This window comes from Nicotiana tomentosiformis, chromosome 5 (genome assembly GCF_000390325.3).
Source record: "Nicotiana tomentosiformis chromosome 5, ASM39032v3, whole genome shotgun sequence".
Classification (NCBI taxonomy): domain Eukaryota; kingdom Viridiplantae; phylum Streptophyta; class Magnoliopsida; order Solanales; family Solanaceae; genus Nicotiana; species Nicotiana tomentosiformis.
In genome coordinates, this window is record NC_090816.1 from 109,147,276 (window position 1) to 109,169,288 (window position 22,013).

The 22,013-nt window shown below is 39.5% G+C and overlaps 1 protein-coding gene across 1 annotated transcript; it reads right to left on the reverse strand.

Annotated features, from left to right (window-relative positions):
• Positions 1 to 15,156: 15,156 nt before the first annotated feature.
• On the reverse strand, positions 15,157 to 21,080 carry LOC104101464 (probable inactive receptor kinase At5g10020). Its single transcript, XM_009608907.2, has 3 exons — positions 19,941 to 21,080; positions 16,817 to 18,478; positions 15,157 to 15,960 (listed from the first exon to the last, which is right to left on the reverse strand). Exons 1-3 carry the CDS (start codon positions 20,878 to 20,880, stop codon positions 15,383 to 15,385), a joined length of 3,180 nt encoding a protein of 1,059 aa, XP_009607202.1. The 5' UTR covers positions 20,881 to 21,080; the 3' UTR covers positions 15,157 to 15,382.
• Between the last annotated feature and the right edge of the window lie 933 nt (positions 21,081 to 22,013).

Sequence of the window (22,013 nt, forward strand, 5' to 3'; positions counted from 1 at the left end):
CTTACGAGGTAGCTGCCGGCATCCGCAGACCTTGTTTCTCCTTTCTTATTATCTTTTCTCTCTTGTATTGGCATTTGGCACAAACTGTAGTAGACTCTATTTTTTTAATTGGTTGTTAGATGCTCATGACTTAGTGACACCCCGATGTCGGGCTATCATTCTGCACTTGTGTTTTGGATTTTTACCCCGTTATTATGTAAACCTTCAGTTAGTTTAATTGTTTTAGCTTACTTCTGTTATATATTGAAAGCATATTGAGAATGAAAGATTGCCTAGTTCAACGATAGGCACCATTACGACTGATTAGGTATTTGGGTCGTGATAGCATAAGGCATAGTCATAAAGTTCCCACCGGCTAGTTGATTCACTATACATTGGTTGGTTGTGTTAATCCCACGATAAAAGGTTTATTGCAACATGTTTTCTGTCATACCATTTTTGGGACATTCCTTAACCATTTTCCTTTAGCGCTCCCAAATTTCGTGTAGTGGCTCATTCGGCTCTTGTTTGAATGCCAATATCTCATCTCGAAGTGTAGTCATGTGCCCGGGAGACAAAAACTTAGCAATGAACTTGGATGCCAACTCATCTTAAGTGTGTATTTAATGGTTCGGCAAACGTTCCAACCAATCTAAACCTTTCCCCCGTAGAGAAAAGGGAAAAAACCTTAGCCTCAATGCATCCTCAAAAATATTCGTTTGCTTGCTCCCCCAACATGTATCCACAAAGCCCTTCAAATGTTTATAAGCATTTTGGGTTGGTGCACCGGTAAAGAAGCTTCATTGCTCAAGTAAAGTGAGCATCATGTTGGTGATTTGAAAGTTGCCCACCCTAATACAGGATGGACTATTGTACTACCTTAACCTTTGTTGGGCGATATCCGGCGTTGAGCCACTTGTGGTGGATGTGGTGGAGGTGGGGCTGGAATGGGCACGTTGTCTTGTTGTACCCGGCCTCTCTGATTAGCTTGTGGAACTTGAGGTACCTCATCGAGTTGTTCCACCTCGCCGTCCAGGTCCCCCAAAGGCATATTTTCAACCTCATTGTTTGCCATATTTGTACCTATGATTTCTTAAACAAGTTAGTAACACGGAAGGGAAAGAAGATATTCCAAAAACATACTCAAATATATAGCTAACACCGTTATAACTCCCCAACAACGGTGCCAAAAATTGATCCACTCCCAATCCACACTCAACAATGATCGGAAGAGGTCGTTGGAAGAATAGTACCCAACTATGAGTCGGGGTCGATTTTCTCAGGGAGCTATATGTGGGTGTTGAGTGTACCCTTGATGCGTGTAGAAAAAATAGCTTAAATACGCTTCCAAACAAGTTGGTTTTGCAAATTACTTCTATAAACTATACCATCAATGATTAACTAGAGAAATGAAATTAGAAATTGATTAATTATTCTTGGTTGTTTTCAAATAGGTAAAAATCCTAGGGATGTAACATTCGCCTAGGTGTTAGCCTAATGGGTTAATTACGTTAACACTTGTTTTAGTGATTGGGGTGTATTATAGCTCTCAACTCTAAATTACCCATTCAATACCTCTCGGTCATAGAGTGATTTTGCCTAATTTGGCTTTCTCGAGCCCAAATGTGTATCAAACCAAATAGTTGATATGAGCTCAAGTCGGGTTTCTCCTATCTCTAGTTCAAATCCTTTAATTACGCTAGTCAAAATCTTATCTAGCCCAATTTCTTGTTAGCCAAGTTTTCCTAGACTAAGCCCCTCTTTCTCAAGTAAAGACCAAGTAAAAAGGCATGAATCAATCTTTACAACCATTATTTCTAAAATTAAAGCATGAACAAGATAAAATAACAAATACCCAATCATAAACAAGCATTAGATTAATTACCCATAAGTTTTATACACTAGGGTTGGGTCACAAACCTAGTAAATAACTAGCTACTCATAGTAGAAATTGAAGAAAATAGAGAAGAAACACTAATTAAAGCCATAATATAAAATTAAAATGATAAACTATTGTGTTTTTAACCAAAATTGGTCACAAATTACCAAAAGTGGCAAACTACAACGGCTACAGCTCAAAACAAAAACTACCAAAATTGACCTAAAAAAGTGATTCCCATCTATTTATAGTGGCCCAAAATTTGCTAACAAAAATGCCCTTCGAAGGTTCTTCGGCCGCACAATTCCATGTGGGGTCTACACTTTGATCAAGTCTGCTAGCAGAGGGATTCTGCAGCAACACAATTTGATCTGCGGCAGCACTTCAGCTTCTATGGCCGCACAATTCCATGTGCAGTCTGCACTTCTGGCAAGGCTTCAGCTTTGGTCATTTTGCACTCTCTGAAGTTTTTGAATTTTTGTCAGTGCGACCATGTTCTGCGGCCGCACAAATTGTGTGCAGTCTGCACTTCTCTTCAATCAACCTCTGAGCTTCAACACCAGATCTTTGGCCGCAGAGAGAATTCTGCGGTCCGCGCTTTCTTCTGTGGCCGCAGAAATACTTCTGCGGACCGCACTTTTGATCTGTTGCGCCCTTTCTTGCCTTATGAGCCGGAGCACTCCTTTTTGAGTTAGATTTCTTCATTAGAGTCCAAATCTCTAACATTCCTGCAATTTGCACACTTTCATTAGTTTTAGGAACATAAATCAACACTTTCGGACTAAATCCCGAACCAACCATCCCCGCAAGTCATAATTTATTATAAGCACATATAGGGAGTTTTATTTAGGGGAACGGGGTTCTAAAAGTCAAAACGACCGGTTGGGTCGTTACATTCTCTCCCACTTAAATATACGTTCGTCCTCGAATGTGCTAAGGAGTGTTCCGAAGTTATCCAAAATCACTGTTTAACACCTCGTGCACCTACCCGTGCTACCACACCCAGTTGAGCACATTAACTCGAGCCAATTTGAAGATTCTCCCCTTTATTTAGGCAAATAAGCCTTAAAGCCCAATTCTAACATCATGAATTCTCCACCATGCCTGTTTCCAACCTATGAACACCGTATCAATCACTACACGATACACCAATACAGGATTGCATACCTTTGTTGAATTTAGACCATGCACCGCATCATTCACATGACTATAATAACATCCTTCAATAACAATAGCCAAAATTCCACAAATCTGATGTTCACAACATACCTCATGATACATATAAGTCCTGTTCCAACTCTTGAAATGCTTCCACGATGGAAGAAATGTGTATAAATTCATAACCAAATGTCGAGTCAACAAATTATTGAGTTTCTCCTTCTGACAAGAACCATTGCCTCATTATGAACAAAATAACGATATTTGCTCTTTAATATGTTTCATAAAACAAAATCTGATCATACTGATCCCAGGTCCAATAATCTCGTCTCACCCTAGTATAAGTTGTCCAAGCAATAAGCCACTTCTGACACGGCAAAAAGCCTCATATGACGCCACAATGAGCTAATAAGCTATGGACTCGATTGCGATACATAAGGAAAGACGGACTCTGGAAAGGATTACTCAACCCAAGTGACTAATTATACAACTGAAAAGGTATCATGAACCTTCCTCAGAAAATGGGACACAAAACACACAAAATAGAATATAGGGGACTGTACTCAACATCACACTGTTGCGGCGTGCAACCCGATCCAAACAACATACCCGTGGCGGCGTGCCACCTGATCCGCACAAAAAGAATCTATAAGGAAATACTTACCGAGCTAGAATGCTCATTAATACAAAATATCCGAATATTGGACACAAGCACGCTAAATACGTAATACTATCCCTAGAAGGACCGACAGCGCCATACGCTACAAAACCCAAGCACAACTAAGGTGCGATATATGATATGAATCTCGAGAGACATCCTGCTCATATAACACCATCGCTACGTGGAACCTCAACACATAAGAAATTTATCAAGTCGTTTCACAACTCACATGACACAATATAGTATTACATGAAATAACCGACAGTGAAACGACATCCAACGTCTGAATACTCCTCCATAGGGAGCTTTTATGCTGAAATGAACACATCCGGCCTGATATAGAGCCCGTATTCATATTTAAATCCATCCACATACCTCAAGCCGATTCTGATCGCACCGTACTAGGATAATAACCTTTCAAGGATCCATAATATCCCTTTTTCCCACAACAAACAAGAACAGTCATCATAACCGGAACAAACTTCCACATTCCACAACCAAATGAACCGAGCGCCCTCCAGGCATAAATTCTCGAATTAGCGATATCGCCACAATCTTCATACTTGGTTGTTAAATATTTAATCAATTAGGTGACTACTTGTCAAACTTATACAATTCTCTCGTCGAATACGCTCCCACGACCTTCCGTAACAGATAACAAGTCTGCACATCCATACCATCGACCATACTAATATTGTAAGGAGAATCAAGGATCCGCAAATCAATACACAAAGCCTCTTACACATAACACTGATCTCAGGTGACACTGAAGACAATACCAGCTTGCTTTAAACCTCTAACTCCCTTTTCTGCTCGTCCGGGCTTATTACATCCTTGTCAACACCAAACCAAAATCTTAAATCCTCAACTTTCGAATCCCATGCTACTTAATGCACTTAATCACGCAAATACGTAGGAGTACAAGAATTCCATCATAACTCCCGAACCACTAATAGGGTAAAAACTTCACTATTTAGCAACCTTCTACTTAACTCGTTTCAAGAGAACCATTGCAACACGTGACTGAATTCCCATATCCGCAGAAAATACCGGCCTCAAGTAGTGGTCTAAACCACCATAACTCTTCCTGGATCCCTCTACACATAACATGCCATAATACTTGAATTCCTCCAAATAAAATCAATTACGGCGGGCGTCAAGCCTCGCACGTACCGCCACAAATTACATGCATAACTCTACGCTGAAGGAACTGATCATTGCCACTACCATGCCGATTCAACCATTGTTAGCCGACCCGTCTTTTTCTCAGTTTATTCTCAACTTGCCTTAGAAATAATAATAGCTCCATTCATTACATCAATAACTCAAATCCGCACTCATCCCGAGTTACCTTATTTCACGAGACCATGCTGTTTCTAAACTCACGAATCATCTCATACTCCTCCTTGTGCACACTTTTACATCTTCAACTGGTACACTCATTCTGATACTTCTTTTATGAATCCGAAGTTATTTTCTTCCGTTCTTCTAATGCTACACCATAACCGCAAGATAACGCAGAGTACTCCAAGCTCCATTTCATAATCTACTGTAAAAGCTCGATACTCAACCATACTACGGACTCAGCCTTAATCTGCTCGAATAATGAAGACGGAGTGACGACACATGCAAAAACTCGGTTGGGCTCTGGAATATCCAACCTCATAATTCTGTTAGCCAAGGACTGAATGTCCCAAGCCAATGGCCTCTCCTTAGCTGAAATGAATGCCAAACTACCCATACTCTCAGCCTTTCTGCTCAAGGCATCTGCAACCATATTCGCCTTACCCGGATGATAAAGGATGGTAATATCATAGTCCTTTAGTAGCTCAAGCCACCTATGCTACCTCAAATTGAGATCCCTCTGCTTGAACAAATGCTGTAAGCTGCGATGATCGGTGTAAACCTCACAAGACACCCCAAAAAGATTATGCCGCCAGATCTTGAGAGCATGAACTATCGCGGCCAACTCCAAATCGTGCACGGGGTAATTCTTCTCGTGGGGCTTCAGCTGACATGAAGCATATGCAATAACTCGCCCCTCCTGCATCAATACACAACCGATTTTAATGTGTGAAGCATCGCAATACACAATATACATCCCTGATCCGGAAGGCAACATTAGAACTGGTGCCATAGTCAAAGCTGTCTTGAACTTCTGAAAGCTTGCCTCGCAATCATCGGACCACCAGAACGGATCACCCTTCTGGGTCAATCTAGTAAACGGTGCTGCAATAGATGAGAAGCCCTCCACAAACAGGCGATAATAACTTGCTAACCCCAAGAAGCTCTTGATCTCAGTCGCTGTGGTAGGACGAGGCCAACTCTGAACTACCTCGATCTTCCTGAGATCTACCTTAATCCCCTCGCCTGATACAATATGCCCCAAGAATGCCATAGAATCTAACTAGAACTCACACTTGGAGAACTTAACATATAGCTTCTGTTCCTGCATGGTCTGAAGCACCACTCTCAAATACTGCTCGTGCTCCTCCATGCTATGCGAGTAGATCAATATGTCATCAATGAAGACAATGACAAACGAGCCAATATATAGCATGAACACCCAATTCATCAAATCCATAAATGCCACTGAGGTGTTAGTCAAGCCAAAGGACATCACTAGAAACTCATAATGGCCATATCTAGTCCGGAAAGCCATCTTCGGAACATCCGAATCATGAATCTTCAACTGATAATACCCTGATCTCAAGTCGATCTTAGAGAACACCCTGGCATCCTGCAATTGGTCAAACAAATCATCAATACGCGGCAACGGGTACTTATTCTTAATGATAACTTTGTTCAACTGGCGGTAATCAATGCACATCCGCATAGTCCCATCTTTCTTCTTCGCGAATAACATCGGTGCACCCCAAGGCGACACACTCGGTCTGACGAACCCCTTTGCTAGCAACTCCTAAAGATGTTCTTTAAACTGCTTCAACTCTTTCGGAGCCATGCGGTACAGTGGAATAGAGATAGGCTGGGTACCTGGAGCCAAATCAATACAGAGATCGATATCACGATATGGTGGTATGCTTGGTAGATTAGAAGAAAACACATCGGAGAACTTCCGGACCACGAGCACTGAATCAATCGTCGGATTCTCTGTAGTAGTATCCTGAACATAATCTAGATAAGACAAAAAACCCTTCTCGACCATGAAAAGAGATAACCCGACTAGATGCACTGACAAATGAACACTTCTACTCCAATATAGGCAACTGCGGAATCACCAAGGTAACAGTCTTGGCATGGCAATCAAGGATGGCATGATATAGAGACAGTCAGTCCATGCCCAGGATGACCTCAAAGTCGGTCATATCGAGCAATAGAATCGGTAGATCCGATCCACAATAACAAAATCGCCCACTGATGTGGACACATATACAGGAGTACCCAAGGAATCGCGAGGAACACCAATAAAATGAGCAAACAGAGATGAAACATATGAATATGTAGACCCTGGATCAAATAGTACCGAAGCATTCCTACCGCTTAACAAAAATAATACCTATGATCACGGCATCTGAGGCCACTGCATCTGGTAAAGATGGAAAAACATAGAACCTAACTGGAGTGCCACATGACTGGCCACCTCTAGGATGGCCCTACCCACCTGCCCTCCGCCTCTGAGCGGCCGGTGGTGCAGCAGCTGGATTGATGATCATAGGCTGATGATCCTGCTGTACTGGCTTGCCTCGAAGTCTGGGACAAAACCTCTTCATGTGGCCAAGATCCCCACACTTGAAACAACCCCTCGGAATGGTGGACTGCTGACCTGAAGTTTGACCTTGATGGCCTGAATACCCATTAGAGGAACCCTGAATAGCTGGCGGGCGGTAGGAGCTCTCTGGAATGGCGCTAAAATAGGGCCGCACTGGAGCACCCCGAGAAGGCGGCGGTGCTGGATATGTGGGCCTGCTAGACTGACCCCTCACAAACTGACCTATGCCCCCAGACGGAGCACCACTTAACCCTCGTCAGTTCAACGATCCGCACTTGTTGGTTCTCAGAGAGACGGTACTACATGGTGGTGCCAAGGAGTTTATTATCGGTGAGGATGGTGTTCTGCGGCTCCAGGATCACCTATGTGTTCCTAATGTTGATGGCTTAAGGGAGAAGATTTTAGAGGAGGCACACAGTTCTCGGTAGGGGTGGGCATCGGTCGGTTCGGTTCGGTTGTGAATATTATCGGTTCGGCATATCGATTATCGGTTTATAATTATGCTAAACCGATAACCGAACCGATAAGATATCGATTTTCGGGTATCGGTTAGTCAGTTATCGATCCTTATCGATTCGGTTATCGGTTTACCCGATAAGAATAAAACATATCCAAAAATTTCAATGTTTTTTATTAGAAATCATGATCATACTGTTAAGAGAAAGAAACTGAATTTTTGCACTTAAAAAAGAGGGATTAAATATCTTTTTTAGAAAAGAAAACTTTCTTTGCATTTGAAAATCTCAATGAATGATCTCAATTTTCAAAGTTATAAGTTAGCAGGAGTAAGGAATAAGACATTCAACAATCTAATCTTACTAACCATCTCACTACGGGCGGACATAATTCACAGGAAAATAATAAAATCCTAATCTTATATATACTAAAGAATAAGTGCAACAAAAGAAACAAATAGAAAAACTAAAAATTTGAATAATCAATTCTTTAAAGTTTAAAACTAAAAATCTTAACTGAAGAATTAAGATGAGAAATTCAGAAAAGTTTAAAACTTACTCTGAGGATTAAGGCCTAAAGATGAAGAGTAACGGTTGAGAGAACGGAGAGAATGAGAGAATGAAGCCATAAAGTGGCTTTATATACTTAGTAGGTAAAATTATAATTTTGTTAACGCTTATTTGGTTATCGGTTAAACCGTTAATAAATTGGGCAAACCGAGACCTGAACCGATAACCCAATAGTCAAATAACATTAAACTGTTATCAAATTATTTACCCAATAACCAGATATCGATAACCCAATAGCATTTTATCGGTTCGGGCTATCGGTTATACCTGATATAGACCTAGTCCTAGTTCTCGGTATTCTATTCATCCAGGGACTACGAAGATGTATCGCGACCTGAGCCAGCACTATTGGTGGTGCCGAATAAAGAAGGACATAGTTGAGTATGTAGTGAGGTGCCTAAATTTCTAGCAGGTTAAGTATGAGCATCAAAGGCCAGGTGGCCTACTCCAGCAGATGGTTATACCTGAGTGGAAATAGGAGCGCACCACTATAGACTTCGTAGTTGGGCTGCAACGTACTTTGAGGAAGTTCGATGCGGTTTGGGTCATTATCGACAGGTTGACCAAGTCGGCACACTTCATTCCGGTTGTGACTACGTATTCTTTAGAGAGATTGGCCAAGATTTACATTCAGGAGATTGTTCGGTTGTGTGGTGTGCCTGTTTCCATCATATCAGATAGAGGCCCTCAGTTTACTTTGCATTTCTCGAGGGCAGTACAAAGTGAGTTGGGGATTTGGGTAGAGCTCAGCACAGCCTTTCATCTGCAGACCGACGGTCAGTCAGAGCAGATGGTTCATATCTTGGAGGATATGCTCAGAGCATGTGTGATTGACTTTGGAGGGCAGTGGAATCGACTCTTTCCTTTGGCCAAGTTTTCTTATAACAAAAGTTATCAGTCCAGCATTGAGATGGCTCCATTTGAGGCTTTTATGGTCGGCGATGTCATTCGCCCATCGGATGGTTTGATCCCGGTGAGGCTAGGTTATATGGTACTGATTTAATAATTGGAGAAAGTGAAGTTGATTCAGGAGCGACTTAGCACAGAAGAGTTACGCGGATCCAAAGCTGTGTGACTTATCATTTATGGTGGGGGAGAAGGTTCTCTTGAAAATCTCGCCGATGAAGGGAATCATGAGGTTCGGGAAGAAGGGAAATTTGAGCCCAAGGTTTATAGGTCTATTTGAGGTGTTGAGACAAGTTGGGGAGGTTGCTTATGAGCTTGATTTGCCTCCCGGTCTATCGGGGGTTCATTCGGTTTTCCATGTGTCTATGCTCCGGAAGTATAATGCCGTCAGGTCGCATGTGTTAGAATACAACACGGTCCAGTTAGATGAGAGCCTAGGTTATGAGAGCCAGTTGCCATTGTTGACAGGCAGGTTCGCTAGTTGAGGTCCAAGAAGATTTCTAAGATAAAGATTGAGGACGCGACTTGGGAGACTGAGGAGGACATGCGGAGCAGATATCCACACCTATTCGGCATTCCAGGTATAATTCTAGACCTGTTCGAGGATGAACGTTTGTTTAAGAGGTTGAGAATGTAACGACCCGACCGGTTGTTTGGCTTTCTAGATCCCCGTTCCTCTAATTAATACTCCTTGTATGTGCCGTTATTGTTTTATGACTTGCGGGGATGGTTAGTTAGGGTTTGGAAGGGTTCGGGTTGAAATCGGAACACTTAGTTCCTTAATATTGGCTTACATTAGTTAAGTTTGACTTGAGTCAATGTTTTGAGTAAACGACCTCGAAGCCAGGATTTGATGGTCCCAATAGGTTCGTATGACGATTTTGGACTTGGGCGTGTGTTCGGATCGGGTTTCGGATGACCCGGGAGCGTTTCAGCACTTAATATTGAGAGTTGGCGCATTGAAGATTTTCAAGTTCTTTAAATTTGGTTTGAAGTAGGATTTGGTGTTATTGAGGTCCGTTTGGCATTCGGAGCCTGGGAATAGTTCCGTATAGTGATTTGTGACTTGCACGCAAAATTTGGTGTCATTCCGAGTAGTTTAAGTATGATTCGACGCGTTCGGAGTAAGTTGGAAGAACTTGAAGTTCATAAGTTAATTCGATTTAGTTGTGGGGTGATTCTTAGTTTTGATGTTGTTTTTTGTGTTTCGAGAGTTCGAGCAGGTTCGTATTATGTTTAAAAACTTATTGGTATGCTCGAACGGGGTTCCGGGGTCTGTATTAGATGCATCTATGGTTCGTGTCGTTCGACCCTTAGCAGTGCACACAGTATTTTGGATCGGGTTGTACGACCTCGGCATAAATAGTGTGTGATAATACTCGGAGCCCGATTTCACTTGATATTATTTTATGGCTTGAGAAGTTATAATTTATTTAATGGCCTGAAATTGTTGGAGTTAGCATGTGTCAAATGGAGACTGTTGAATTGACTATTAGTTAAAGAATTATTTATTCATTGTTGGTTATTGTGTTATTATTATTATTCTTGTACTCTGTGCCTATTTAGAATTTCTGTATCTTATTATTGGCTTGTAGTAAGTCTCGATGTCGACCCCTCGTCACTACTTCTTCGAGGTTAGACTGGATACTTATTGGGTACATGTTGTTTATGTACTGACGCTACACTTCTACACTTATCATGTAGGATATGAGGCAGGTGCATCTGGTGTCCATTCAGGCGCGCAGCCCCGTTATCCTGAGGCATAGTGGTGAGCTGCTCTCTGAGTCCGTTCTGCAGCACCCGCAGTCTCTCTTTTGTATTTACTTTCTGTCTATTCTATTTCAAACAATAGCATAGGTATTTTGTATATTCTACTAGTTGCTCATACACTTGTGACACTAGGTCTTTGGAACATGCTAGTAGACACTTTATAGCTTTTGAGTAATTATTTCATCATATTTGCTCTTTTATTAGTTTACGCTTTACTTTATTAAATTTTCCATTTTTTATTTACTTAATAAATAAAAATCAACTATTTTAAAATTATTAAAAGGAATAAATACATGGCTAGTTCACAGTTAGCTTGCCTGGCGACGACGTTGGGCGCCATCATGGCCTATAAGAGGAATTGGGTCGTGACACCTTCGTCGTGAACTTTGCAAGTGATGTATTCACATTCATAGCTTCTTTGCTTTCAGACTTGGGTATGAACTTGCTCCATTTTCTGACTTCTTGCTTGTCGTTCCCCTTGCGAGGCTCATAGATGGGCAGCCTTTCATTTTCAGCGAAGGCCATGCTTAATTCCATGTCATGGGCATGAGTTGCAAGTTCTTCGAATGTGCTAGGCTTGATACCTTGCAAGATGTAGTGCAGCCCCCAATGCATGCCTTGGATGCATATCTCTATGTCAGAAGCTTCACTAAGTCTGTCTTTGCAGTTGAGGCTTGAATTCCTCCAACGATTGATAAAGTCGATAACTGGTTCACCCTTCCATTGACAAGCATTTGTAAGTTCCACCATGCTCATAGTGCGCCTTGTGCTATAAAAGCGATTGAGGAAATCTTGCTCAGGTTGATCCTAGCTATCAATAGATCCCGCATCGAGGTCTGTATACCAATCAAAAGAGCATTTCCTTTTAGCGAGCGGACAAACTGCTTGACGAGGTAATCTCCATAAGTCCCAGCGTTGTTGCATGTCTTAATGAAGTATGCCACGTGTTGCTTTGGATTGCCTTTTCCATTAAACTGTTGAAACTTTGGAGGTTGATAGCCAGCAGGCATCTTCAACATATCGATCCTCACAGTATACGGCTTTGCGTATGTAAGAGAGGACTTGGTAGCAACTTCATACTTGTTTTTAATAGTTCTTTCAATGAACTCCTTCAGTTGATCGATTGGAATTATCCCTTTAGATGAGACAGGGATAGCCTTAGCGGATGCTACTTATCTTGGGGGGAAATTACTCTTTGGAACCTCTAGGAGCTTGCCAGGTGTATGGGTGGATTCTTCTTCTATCAAGATTCCCACCCTGTCTGTTAGCTTGTCAATTCTAGCATCTTGATTTTGCATGTACTTGGTCAAGTCAGCGATTGCTTCCGTCAAGTTTGCCAACTGCTCCTCCACTGATGATGTGTTTCTCATCATGGCTTGCATGATTGTTGTGGATGATGGGGAGTAGCATGGATTGTCACATAGATTAATCCTTGATTGGTTCACGTTCTGCGGTGTAAGTGGAGAGGATCCATCACTTGAAGCATCATCATTTTCCTTCACAACAGAGTTCTTGGATTCGGAGAGGTCAAGCAGAGCAAGAGTTTTCTTAATCTTTTCGGCAACATCACTTCCTCCTTCGGGTGCATTTGTGGAAGATCCTACTCCTTTTGAGGATGAAGATCCGAAAACAAGGGTTGATGCGGACGGCACTTGGAGTGATTGTTGTCCTAAAGAGCTTGCCTTGCTCCTTATAGTTAGTCCAAAGCTTTCAAAGGTAACATCGAGGATGCTTTCTGCATCAGCGTAGAACCTGGAATTAGCAGCCTTGGTGGAAGTTGATCTAGAATTGATTTTCTTTGAAGTCATTTCTATGTTCTTAAACTTTGGTGATTGAAAAGTTGAGATGAGAGGTAGAGATTGTCCCACTGGGTGTGCCAGAATTTGTAGACAATAAATTTGCATCGAGAAAATAAAATCAAGACCGAAAAATATTGCAACAATCGTAGTATTTTATTTCAAATAATATGAGTGTTACAATCTCTATGAATCCTCTGATTCTACCTTTCAACAGTAAATAAAAGAGCCTTCGAGCTTAATCTTGAATTTTATTTTATTTTAATCCAAGTGCTTGAGGCCTGATCTTGACCTTGACGTATTTTTAATCCAAGGGCTTACAGCGTGTTCTTGAATCTTCGTCTTGATATTTTAATCCTTAGAACACTTGAATGCTTGTAGCTTTTAGAGAAATCTGCAGCGTTTGATCCACGAACTCTCTCTTGCTTCTTGTTATAACTTCTGGTCCTTTTTATAGGTTATGAAGACTCTTATTTATAGTTGTGGGAGGGAAGAGTTATGATAAGAACAAACTCTCTCCGACCAATCAAATTGAAGTGTGACAAGGCCACATTTGGTTGGCCAGAACATGTCACTTGCATACGTGGCGCGGTTTCATTGGCCCTTTAATTTGACTTGGCATGCCTTGTCGTTTTGACACGTGGCACGATCCTATTGGCTCTTCCGTTTGACTTGGCGTGCCATGTCATTTGACACGTGGCACCAAACTAGGCTTCAAGGAAGAAGACATTTTGGGCTTAATGAAGTGGGCCATCATTTGTAGCCAACTAAATGGACTAGTCCAATGAATTAAGACTTATTTATTTAATCAATATATATTAGACTTATATAACTAATCCAATTATATTAGCCCAATAAATTTATTTGAACTAATATATCTTGAATTTAAAATATAGTCCAAATTATTTTACAGATTTAATTCTAATAAAATTTATATGCCTACAGTGACTTTTTAAATTGTTCAAAAAAAAAAAACTTAAAAACCCAAGAGCCATCACATAAATTGTTTTAATTACACTTTGGTCTCTTTCTCTTCTTTCGCCCGCCTCTCACGATCTCTTTCAAAAGTTTATTGGCCAGCAATTGTATGAAGGATTAACTTTAGTTATACTCCCTAATACTAAAGAATTGACATTTATAAGATAGACATTTATAAGACTAAAATATTCCTTCATTTTGAAATATACATATATTACAAAGAGATACTTACTCAGCAATTACAATAAATGCACATTTAGCGATTCTCTGATGAAGATATAGTTGTATTAAATTTAACTTTTAATATTGAGTAGAAAAAGCATGTCAAATATCTTAATATCTGGACTCTCTTTCCGAAAATATTTCATCCAATCAATTCTTTTGTTAGTATTTTTAAGAACATGTTATAATTAATAAGAGTTTGATTTCAATACACAATATCGTAAAGTATTTTTACATTATCAAAATTAATTATATGTGATTGTTCATAATACGTGATATTAATTACTTAAAATTTAAGACAAACAATATATTATAACATGTTAAAATACATGAACAATATAAAATTATATACATTATTAATCTATACAAATTAAATTCTAACGACAATACAATGCAAAGTCCATGTTTTTCTACAGTAATAATAATAACTCCACCATTGTTGCACAATAAATTTTTGGAAGTATATGGGGTCCTCTCCCCTTCATTCTAAGCTTCTAATGGGTCCAAACATCCCAATAGTGTGACAAAATACACATAAATGCGATAAAGAATCTTAACATGGTTTTCAACCTTTAAGAATGTGCACTTTGTCGTATCTTTAAATTGTGGTGATCTAGAATAATAAATACATATATATACGCTGTAGCAGATAATATTGAAAATATATATTCTAATTTAACCATTATGATGTTTTCGTGGAACAGAGAATATTAATTATAGAAGCTCTACAAGTACACACTTATCCCATAGAGAAATAGAAAATACTAATGCTTAAGAGTCTTTTTAGTATAAAAAAAAAACAAAGATAATACTTTTTACTTATTTCTAAATCTATAACGATTATTTGACCGAAAACGAAAATCACTAACGATAATTTATTTTAAGTTAACGTGACAACCTCACTCTTAAACATCTTTCAACTATAATTCTGAGTTTTGTTATATGTCTACAAAACTCAATAAATAAACCATTTTCAATTCTTTTTCCCTTAGGTACATAAGTCGGAGAAAGAAAACTGAGAATCAAAACTGCAGCTATGAAAATTAAGACAATTAAGACATAAATAATTGCAATCCTTTCTAATTTGAGAAAAATGTCAATCAATCAATTAATGGATTGATCATCCCTTTACACAAAAATTGAAGGGGGGGAGGAAAGAAAATGGGAATATGTAAGGATTGACCAACATCAGAAGGCAACCAATAGGAGAAAAATTAATGAAAGGCAAAAAGAGAAAGTAAAAAAAAGAATTGAAACCAAGACACATGTACAAAAATTTCACACAGATATGGAACATAAATTTTCAACAACTTGTCTGATGTTAGGCCTTTCATTTACTGGAAGAATACACCTTAATGACACAGCAAGCAGATCATCCATTGCTTTGCAGTGTTCTTCTCCTCCTGCAATGTCTCTATCAATACAGTCCATTCCTCTACCTTCTTGATCACACAACCGAACCCAATCTGTTAAATCAACTGCACCCGATTGCCCCGAGATTATGTCACCAGCGCTTCTTCTTGTGAGCAATTCCATTAGAATCACGCCAAGAGCGTATACATCAGCCTTAAATGATGGGATAGGTTTCGTTGCAGTAGCAAGTTCGGGAGCACGGTATCCAAGAGCCCCTAGGTTCAATATCTGTTCTGCAATCCCTGCTGGAGTCATCAAGCGGTGGAGACCATAATCAGTGAGGCGGGCACTGTAATCAGCACCAACCAAGATTATATTAGTCGGCTTCAAGTCTCCATGAGGCAGGCTTCTCTCATGCAGGTATGCCAAACACCGAGCAACTTCGACAGCGACTTTCAACCTCTGGTTGAAGGATAACGGGGAGTACCTCCGAGGGGTTGTCTCTGTAAAGAGTAGACATTCACTAAAAATTAAACTGTGAAAATGTTAAAAAATAAAAAGGATTAAAAACAAATTCCCAGCAAACACTTGTACAAGTCAATCAGTCATTGTCATCCACGAATTTTAATGATGCTATGACAAAGCTATACTTTCCAGATTTATAAAGTTTATTCATCATTGATTAATGAATGATTCCAGAAGACATAAAAGGGAACTAAGCGAAATGCCCAGCAATTACTACAACATTCTAGGGCATTTTAACTAGATGGTAGAATAGGTCTATTCCCTAATTTGATGGGCTTTCGATGTATGGTCGTCGGAGTATGTCAATTAGTGAACCAAAGAGCTCTTGCACCTTTCTGGAATTCTTGAATGTTCTCAGATGAAGCAAAAAGATCTTTGCATACGGTCAAACAAACATAATTTGTAAAGAATATTCACATTCTACAAATGCACTCTTCTTTTGTTTTTCTTTTTTCATTTTGATCAACGATTCTACACCGTATTCAATCAAAAGAGACCACATATCTAAGTAAGATCTAATCACTATCTTCATAATAAGAAATGTAAAGGCAGCACAGTTGCAAGAGGCCAAGCCAACTTGCAGCCGAAATTTATCCTCTCCACATTTTATCACTATGATCCCACAAAAAAACAAGAGAACGCAGCAATAAGAAAACCATCACTAGAAATAAGCTCTGCTGCTTTAGAAACTATCTATGCCAAGGATAGCAGACATTGATCCCAATACACAATAATCACCCACCAGATCACCAAAAGAAAACTTTTTAATAACAGTAGCCAAGCGAAAATGAACATGGACAATCAGTGTTCAAGTTATTCATAAATAAATCTTACCATAAAGATGCAATGCCAAGCTATCTCCTGCTATGTAGTCTGCTAAAATGAGCCTCTCTTGTTCCCGAGGACCCCAGTAATATGCCCGTAAAGGAACAGCATTTGGATGCCTGACAGATCCAATCTTTTTAACTTCCTTTGCAAATTCTTTCTTGTTTTTTACTAACCCCACCCGCAACCACTTGACAGTAAGAACGTGCCCACTATTTAGAGTAGCTTTATACAATGTGCCGTGGCTACTTCTACCCAGAACTTCAGCAGGCGCACGAGATAACTCCTCAGCAGTAAATGACAGTGAACCATCCAGGAAGAACAATTCCCCAGCCAATCGATCAGGTGAATAGACATCCAATGTCACCGGCTGTTCAATTGTGTCAATAAAACGAGGGGAGGAAGCTATTGGAGAGCCTGGCGAGGATCTCCGGCCAGATGTTGCCGGATGATTACCTACGGTGTGCGAAGTTGCTGAACCTGCAGTTACTCCCTCTGGAAAAACATGCTCAACAATTTCTGTACCAGACTCAATTTGCCCAGACAGCGATCTTGAGTTTGATGTGAGCAAGTGATCATTAGAGAAACTCAACGAAGCTGGGGGCGGCTCTGAGGAGCCATGGAACTTGAAAATAGCAGGCCGATTGAACCTTCCAAGTTTAACATCTCTTCCAGCGGATTGGCCATTAAATCCACTTCGCAAGCGGGAATCTTGGGCCTGAGCTCGACGGTAAGCGAAGAGAACGAAGGCAATTATCAGAAAAGCTCCAACTGAGGCAACAATAATTGCCACTTTGATACTGGATTTCGAGCTGTGATGGCGCGGACTACTTTGATCAGGAACGCCATGATTATTATGTGGCCAATTGCTCGGGAAGATCAAGAGTGAGTTTCCAGGATGAAATGAACTATCAGAAAAGTTTTTCAAGCTAATAGGGACTGTACCACTTAGATCATTGTAAGACACATTAAACGCCCTCAAATTCGATGAAAGATTTTCAGGGATTCTACCCGTAAAGTTGTTTTTAGATACATCAAGGAATTCCAAACTTCTAAGTTTACCCAATTCGCTAGGCAGCATGCCTGATAACTGATTCTTAGCAAGATTTAGCACTTGAAGCCTCCCAAGATTGCCAATGCCAGAAGACAAATTACCTGTCAATGAGTTTTCTGAAAGATCAAGAGACTCTAGTGCCGGGTATGTTGGTTGAAGAAGTAATTCGCTACTATGAGAGCCTTCAATAGGAATTAATCCTGACAACTGATTTCCGGACATATTTAGGTTCATCAATGTCATTGAAGTGAACAATGTAGGTGGAATAGGTCCACCAAGTTTATTGGTGCTGAGATCAAGTGTAACCAGTCTTGGGTAGGTGCCCAGTGATGGAGGTAAGTTTCCCTCGAGAGAATTGTTTCCGAAATTAAGAGAAGTCAAACGTTGAAACTGAGAGGTTATATTGGGAATAATTCCAGTCAACCTGTTTGAACTCAAATCAATAGTTTCCAGATTGCCTCCCCAGCTCTCAATAACTGAAATGTTATCATCTAGCATATTTCTGCTCAAATCCACAACTGCACAATTTCCCACAGATGATGGGAGTGAACCTAACAGGTGGTTTGATGAAATATTTAGAACACTCAAAGTTGTTGAATTGACTTTCGGAATTGAACCTGCATGTGTCGAAACGAAATATTAAACTTTAACCATCACTTTAGGAGAAGTTTCGAGTCCAAAAGGAAATGGGTGATATTAGATAGGACCGTGTGCATTGCTATTAAACATCCAATTTAACTTTCAGCGGAAGTCAAAGTACACTATTCTGTCTAAAGAATATTATAGAAAAACTATATAGCATAAAACAAAATAAAGCAAAAGAAAATCAGTGAGACAAGTACATAACTATCTAGCTAATCTAAGAGTCAATTCCTCAAAGAATAAATACAGGAATGAGAAGAATTAAATATCTTTCATCAGTCAACCGCACCATTCAATTTCTGCACAGAGAATCCTCACGTTTAGGCTCTAAAAGGAACCATGATTTGGCCCCTATGATGAAAGATATCCAAGTATAACTAAAAGAACATGAAACTGTGAACCCTCTTTTCTGTTTCTCACGGAACAGAACAAACCTCTCTTCAGAGGGTCATCAAGGAATTTACCCTTCTAAATCTGCTCTTCTTTTCCCCTATCAAATCTCACCGATTGTTTTCGCTAATTTAAGTGCTCATTTAATAATAATGAAGTATGATTCTGACAGAAAGATTCTATTCAATTCCCCCCCCCCCCCCCCCCCAAAAAAAACATCATCATGAGCGGCAAGAATGCTACACTGGAGGAATGGGGAGCCTCTAGACAGTGTAACAAAGGATAAGTACAGAGAAAAATGAACATATTAAGGACAAATAAATCGCTAATGAAATAAATGTCATTCATTTCAGGTGCCAATATTGTGCTATAACATACGATATTGAAAGCAGAGAGAAATTCCATTTTTTCAAGTTTTCAAGATAAAGAAGAAATATCGCTCCAGCAAAGCTTGCCATGAACTTTGAGCTATACAGCATGAAATTATACCATCACAAAAAAGACTGTATTATGGCTACTAAGTGATACAGTCATGCAACTATTCCATTAGGGGCTTCTATTAATTTTACTAAACCAATTAGTAAACCTCTTTACTTGACTACTTTTCGTCAAGAATAAAAAGTAAGTCCTATTTAACATGCTTTGCAATTCAAAACTCCTCTACCAAATCCACGATAGGCAAGATCTGTTGAGGCAAACACAAAGACAGGCAGTAAAAAGTTGTTCTAAATTCTCCCAAAAAACGCATTTTTATATATGGCATAGGCCGAAAGACAGATTTTTATTTTCTGCGATATGGATAGCCAAACACTACTCACGCAAGAAAACTAATTACATTGACGAGTAAACAAAAAGAACAAGTTTTGGCATTCACAACTGTAAAGTTTCAATTTTGTAAAACACAAGAAAGTTTCCAATTCAAGTCCACCACCAAAATTTAAAAGCCTTGAAGTTTAAGGCATGCATAACAACAATATACAAATAAAAGTTATATTTAATTTAGATCATTCAACAACAAAATATACTGATCTAAGAAATGCAAATAACCTGAAAATCCATTTCCACTAAGATCCAGTTCTTCCAATGGAACCATCCCTTGCAAAAGCTCCTCAGGAATCGACCCGAAAAGCTGATTATTCCCAAGTCTTAGGACCCTCAAATTAGGCAACAACCCGAAAGCCGGAAGCTCTCCCATTAAAGCATTATTCCCCAAATCCAAAACTCTCAAATTCACAAATCTCTGCAACAAATCTACCCTAAAGAAACCACCACCCAAGTTATTATGACTCAAATTCATGAGCTGAACCGTTGCAGCCAATGCAGATACATTATCCGGTCCCATATTCGAAAACGACCCAAAAAACGAGTTATTACTCAAATCAAGATGCTCAGTATACCTCAACTCATAAAACAACTCCTCAATATCACCCCAAAGTCCATTGTTATGCAAATCCACTACTCTCAGCTGCTGAAGACTACTAATTCCACTCGGGTAACCCCCTGTAAAATTATTGTTACTCAAATTGAGGTAATTCAAACTCCAAAGCTCGTTAATTCTGGCCGGGATTGGCCCATAAAACTGGTTACCAGACAGATCCAAATGTTGAAGAGTGGACATAGAACCTAAAGCGGGTACAACCCGACCCGTGAAAGAGTTACCCGAAAGACTGAGATTTTTGAGCTGTTTTAGCCCATTTAGAGTTGAGAACTTCAAGTCACCCACTAATCCAAGCCCGTCAAGTGCAATGGATATAACTGAATTTGAGTTGGTGTCACAAACGACGCCATGGAATGACTTTGGGCATGTTGATGGATCTGACCCGAGACCCGTTTGGCTCCATGTGTTGAAGATTTTGCCTAATGGGTCGTCTTTTATGCCCTTTTTGAACTCCAGAAGTGATCGAACTTCGTCTTCTGAAGCAGAAGAGGCGTTGAGATAAAACAGAAGTAACAAGAGGAGTAGAGAGAGAGATTGAGAGAGAGTCATAATGTGAGTGAAGTTAAGTACTAAGAATGAGGCATTGAGATGAAAAAGGAAAGTCTGAAAAAGGGTAAAAATCAGAAGGGTTTAATGTGGACTATGGAGAGAGCACCATGGAAATTCAAGAAAGCTCAGAAGAGAGAGAGTGTGTGTTCTTTGGAGAGGTGGGTGGTGGGGGAGGGGGTGGGAATAGAGAGTTGTAAAAAGGGGAATAAAAGAGGGAAATTAGGGTTTTTATATTAGGGGGATAGAGTGGCAAATGAGTTGGTGTCTCTTTTGTATTTTGCTCTTTTCTCTCTGTACATTACCCTGATGGAATGGGGTGGGATGGGATGGGTTGGCGTGTGGAATGGGGGTAGGGAGCATAAAGCTTGCGTTTGAACATATGAATTTTTAAAGAGGTGTTAGAAAAATAATTTTATAAGTTAAAATTGTGTTTAAATATTTATTTTATTTGGAAAAAAAATTAAAATTTTGTGAGTGGAAGAAATATTTTTACCCAAAAACTGCTCTAATCTGTGTTTGAGGAACTTGAAAAACAATTCAAATATTTCATGCACAAGTAATATTTTGAATTTTTTAAAAAAAAATAAGTAATCAAAATTTATGGTTAAACAGGAGCTTAGAATTTGAAGGTGTTAGATTAGAAATTTTAATCCATAGTATATATTAAATAAAAAAATTAAAATATAAAATTTAGATCAAAAATACTGGTCCAAGCCGAATTGCAGTGAAAACTTTACCTCCGCCCTTGGCGGAGAGAGCAGGGCGGAGAGAGCGTCAAAAGTGATGTTTTAATATTTGGGAAAATGAGTTGTTTTGTAGTGAAAGATGAAGGAAGATCGATTTTAATAATAACGACATTGACAGAGAAGATTTTTATTAGTTGTAAATATTAAAAAGAAATTGTATTTGGTGTGTTATGGTTTGAGTTTACTCCATGTTTGTGTGTATGTGTGTTCAGACAGAATTGTGGTGTTATTTTATTGCGCTTAGTGTTATTTTATTGAATAGGGAATCATAACTTTAATATAGGGCAAAATTTGAAAGAATTTTGAAACAGAGTCTAGTGAACAAGTTTATTGTGGTGTTGTATGTATTTAACAAATCCAATAGAACAAGTTTATTCTCTTTATTTT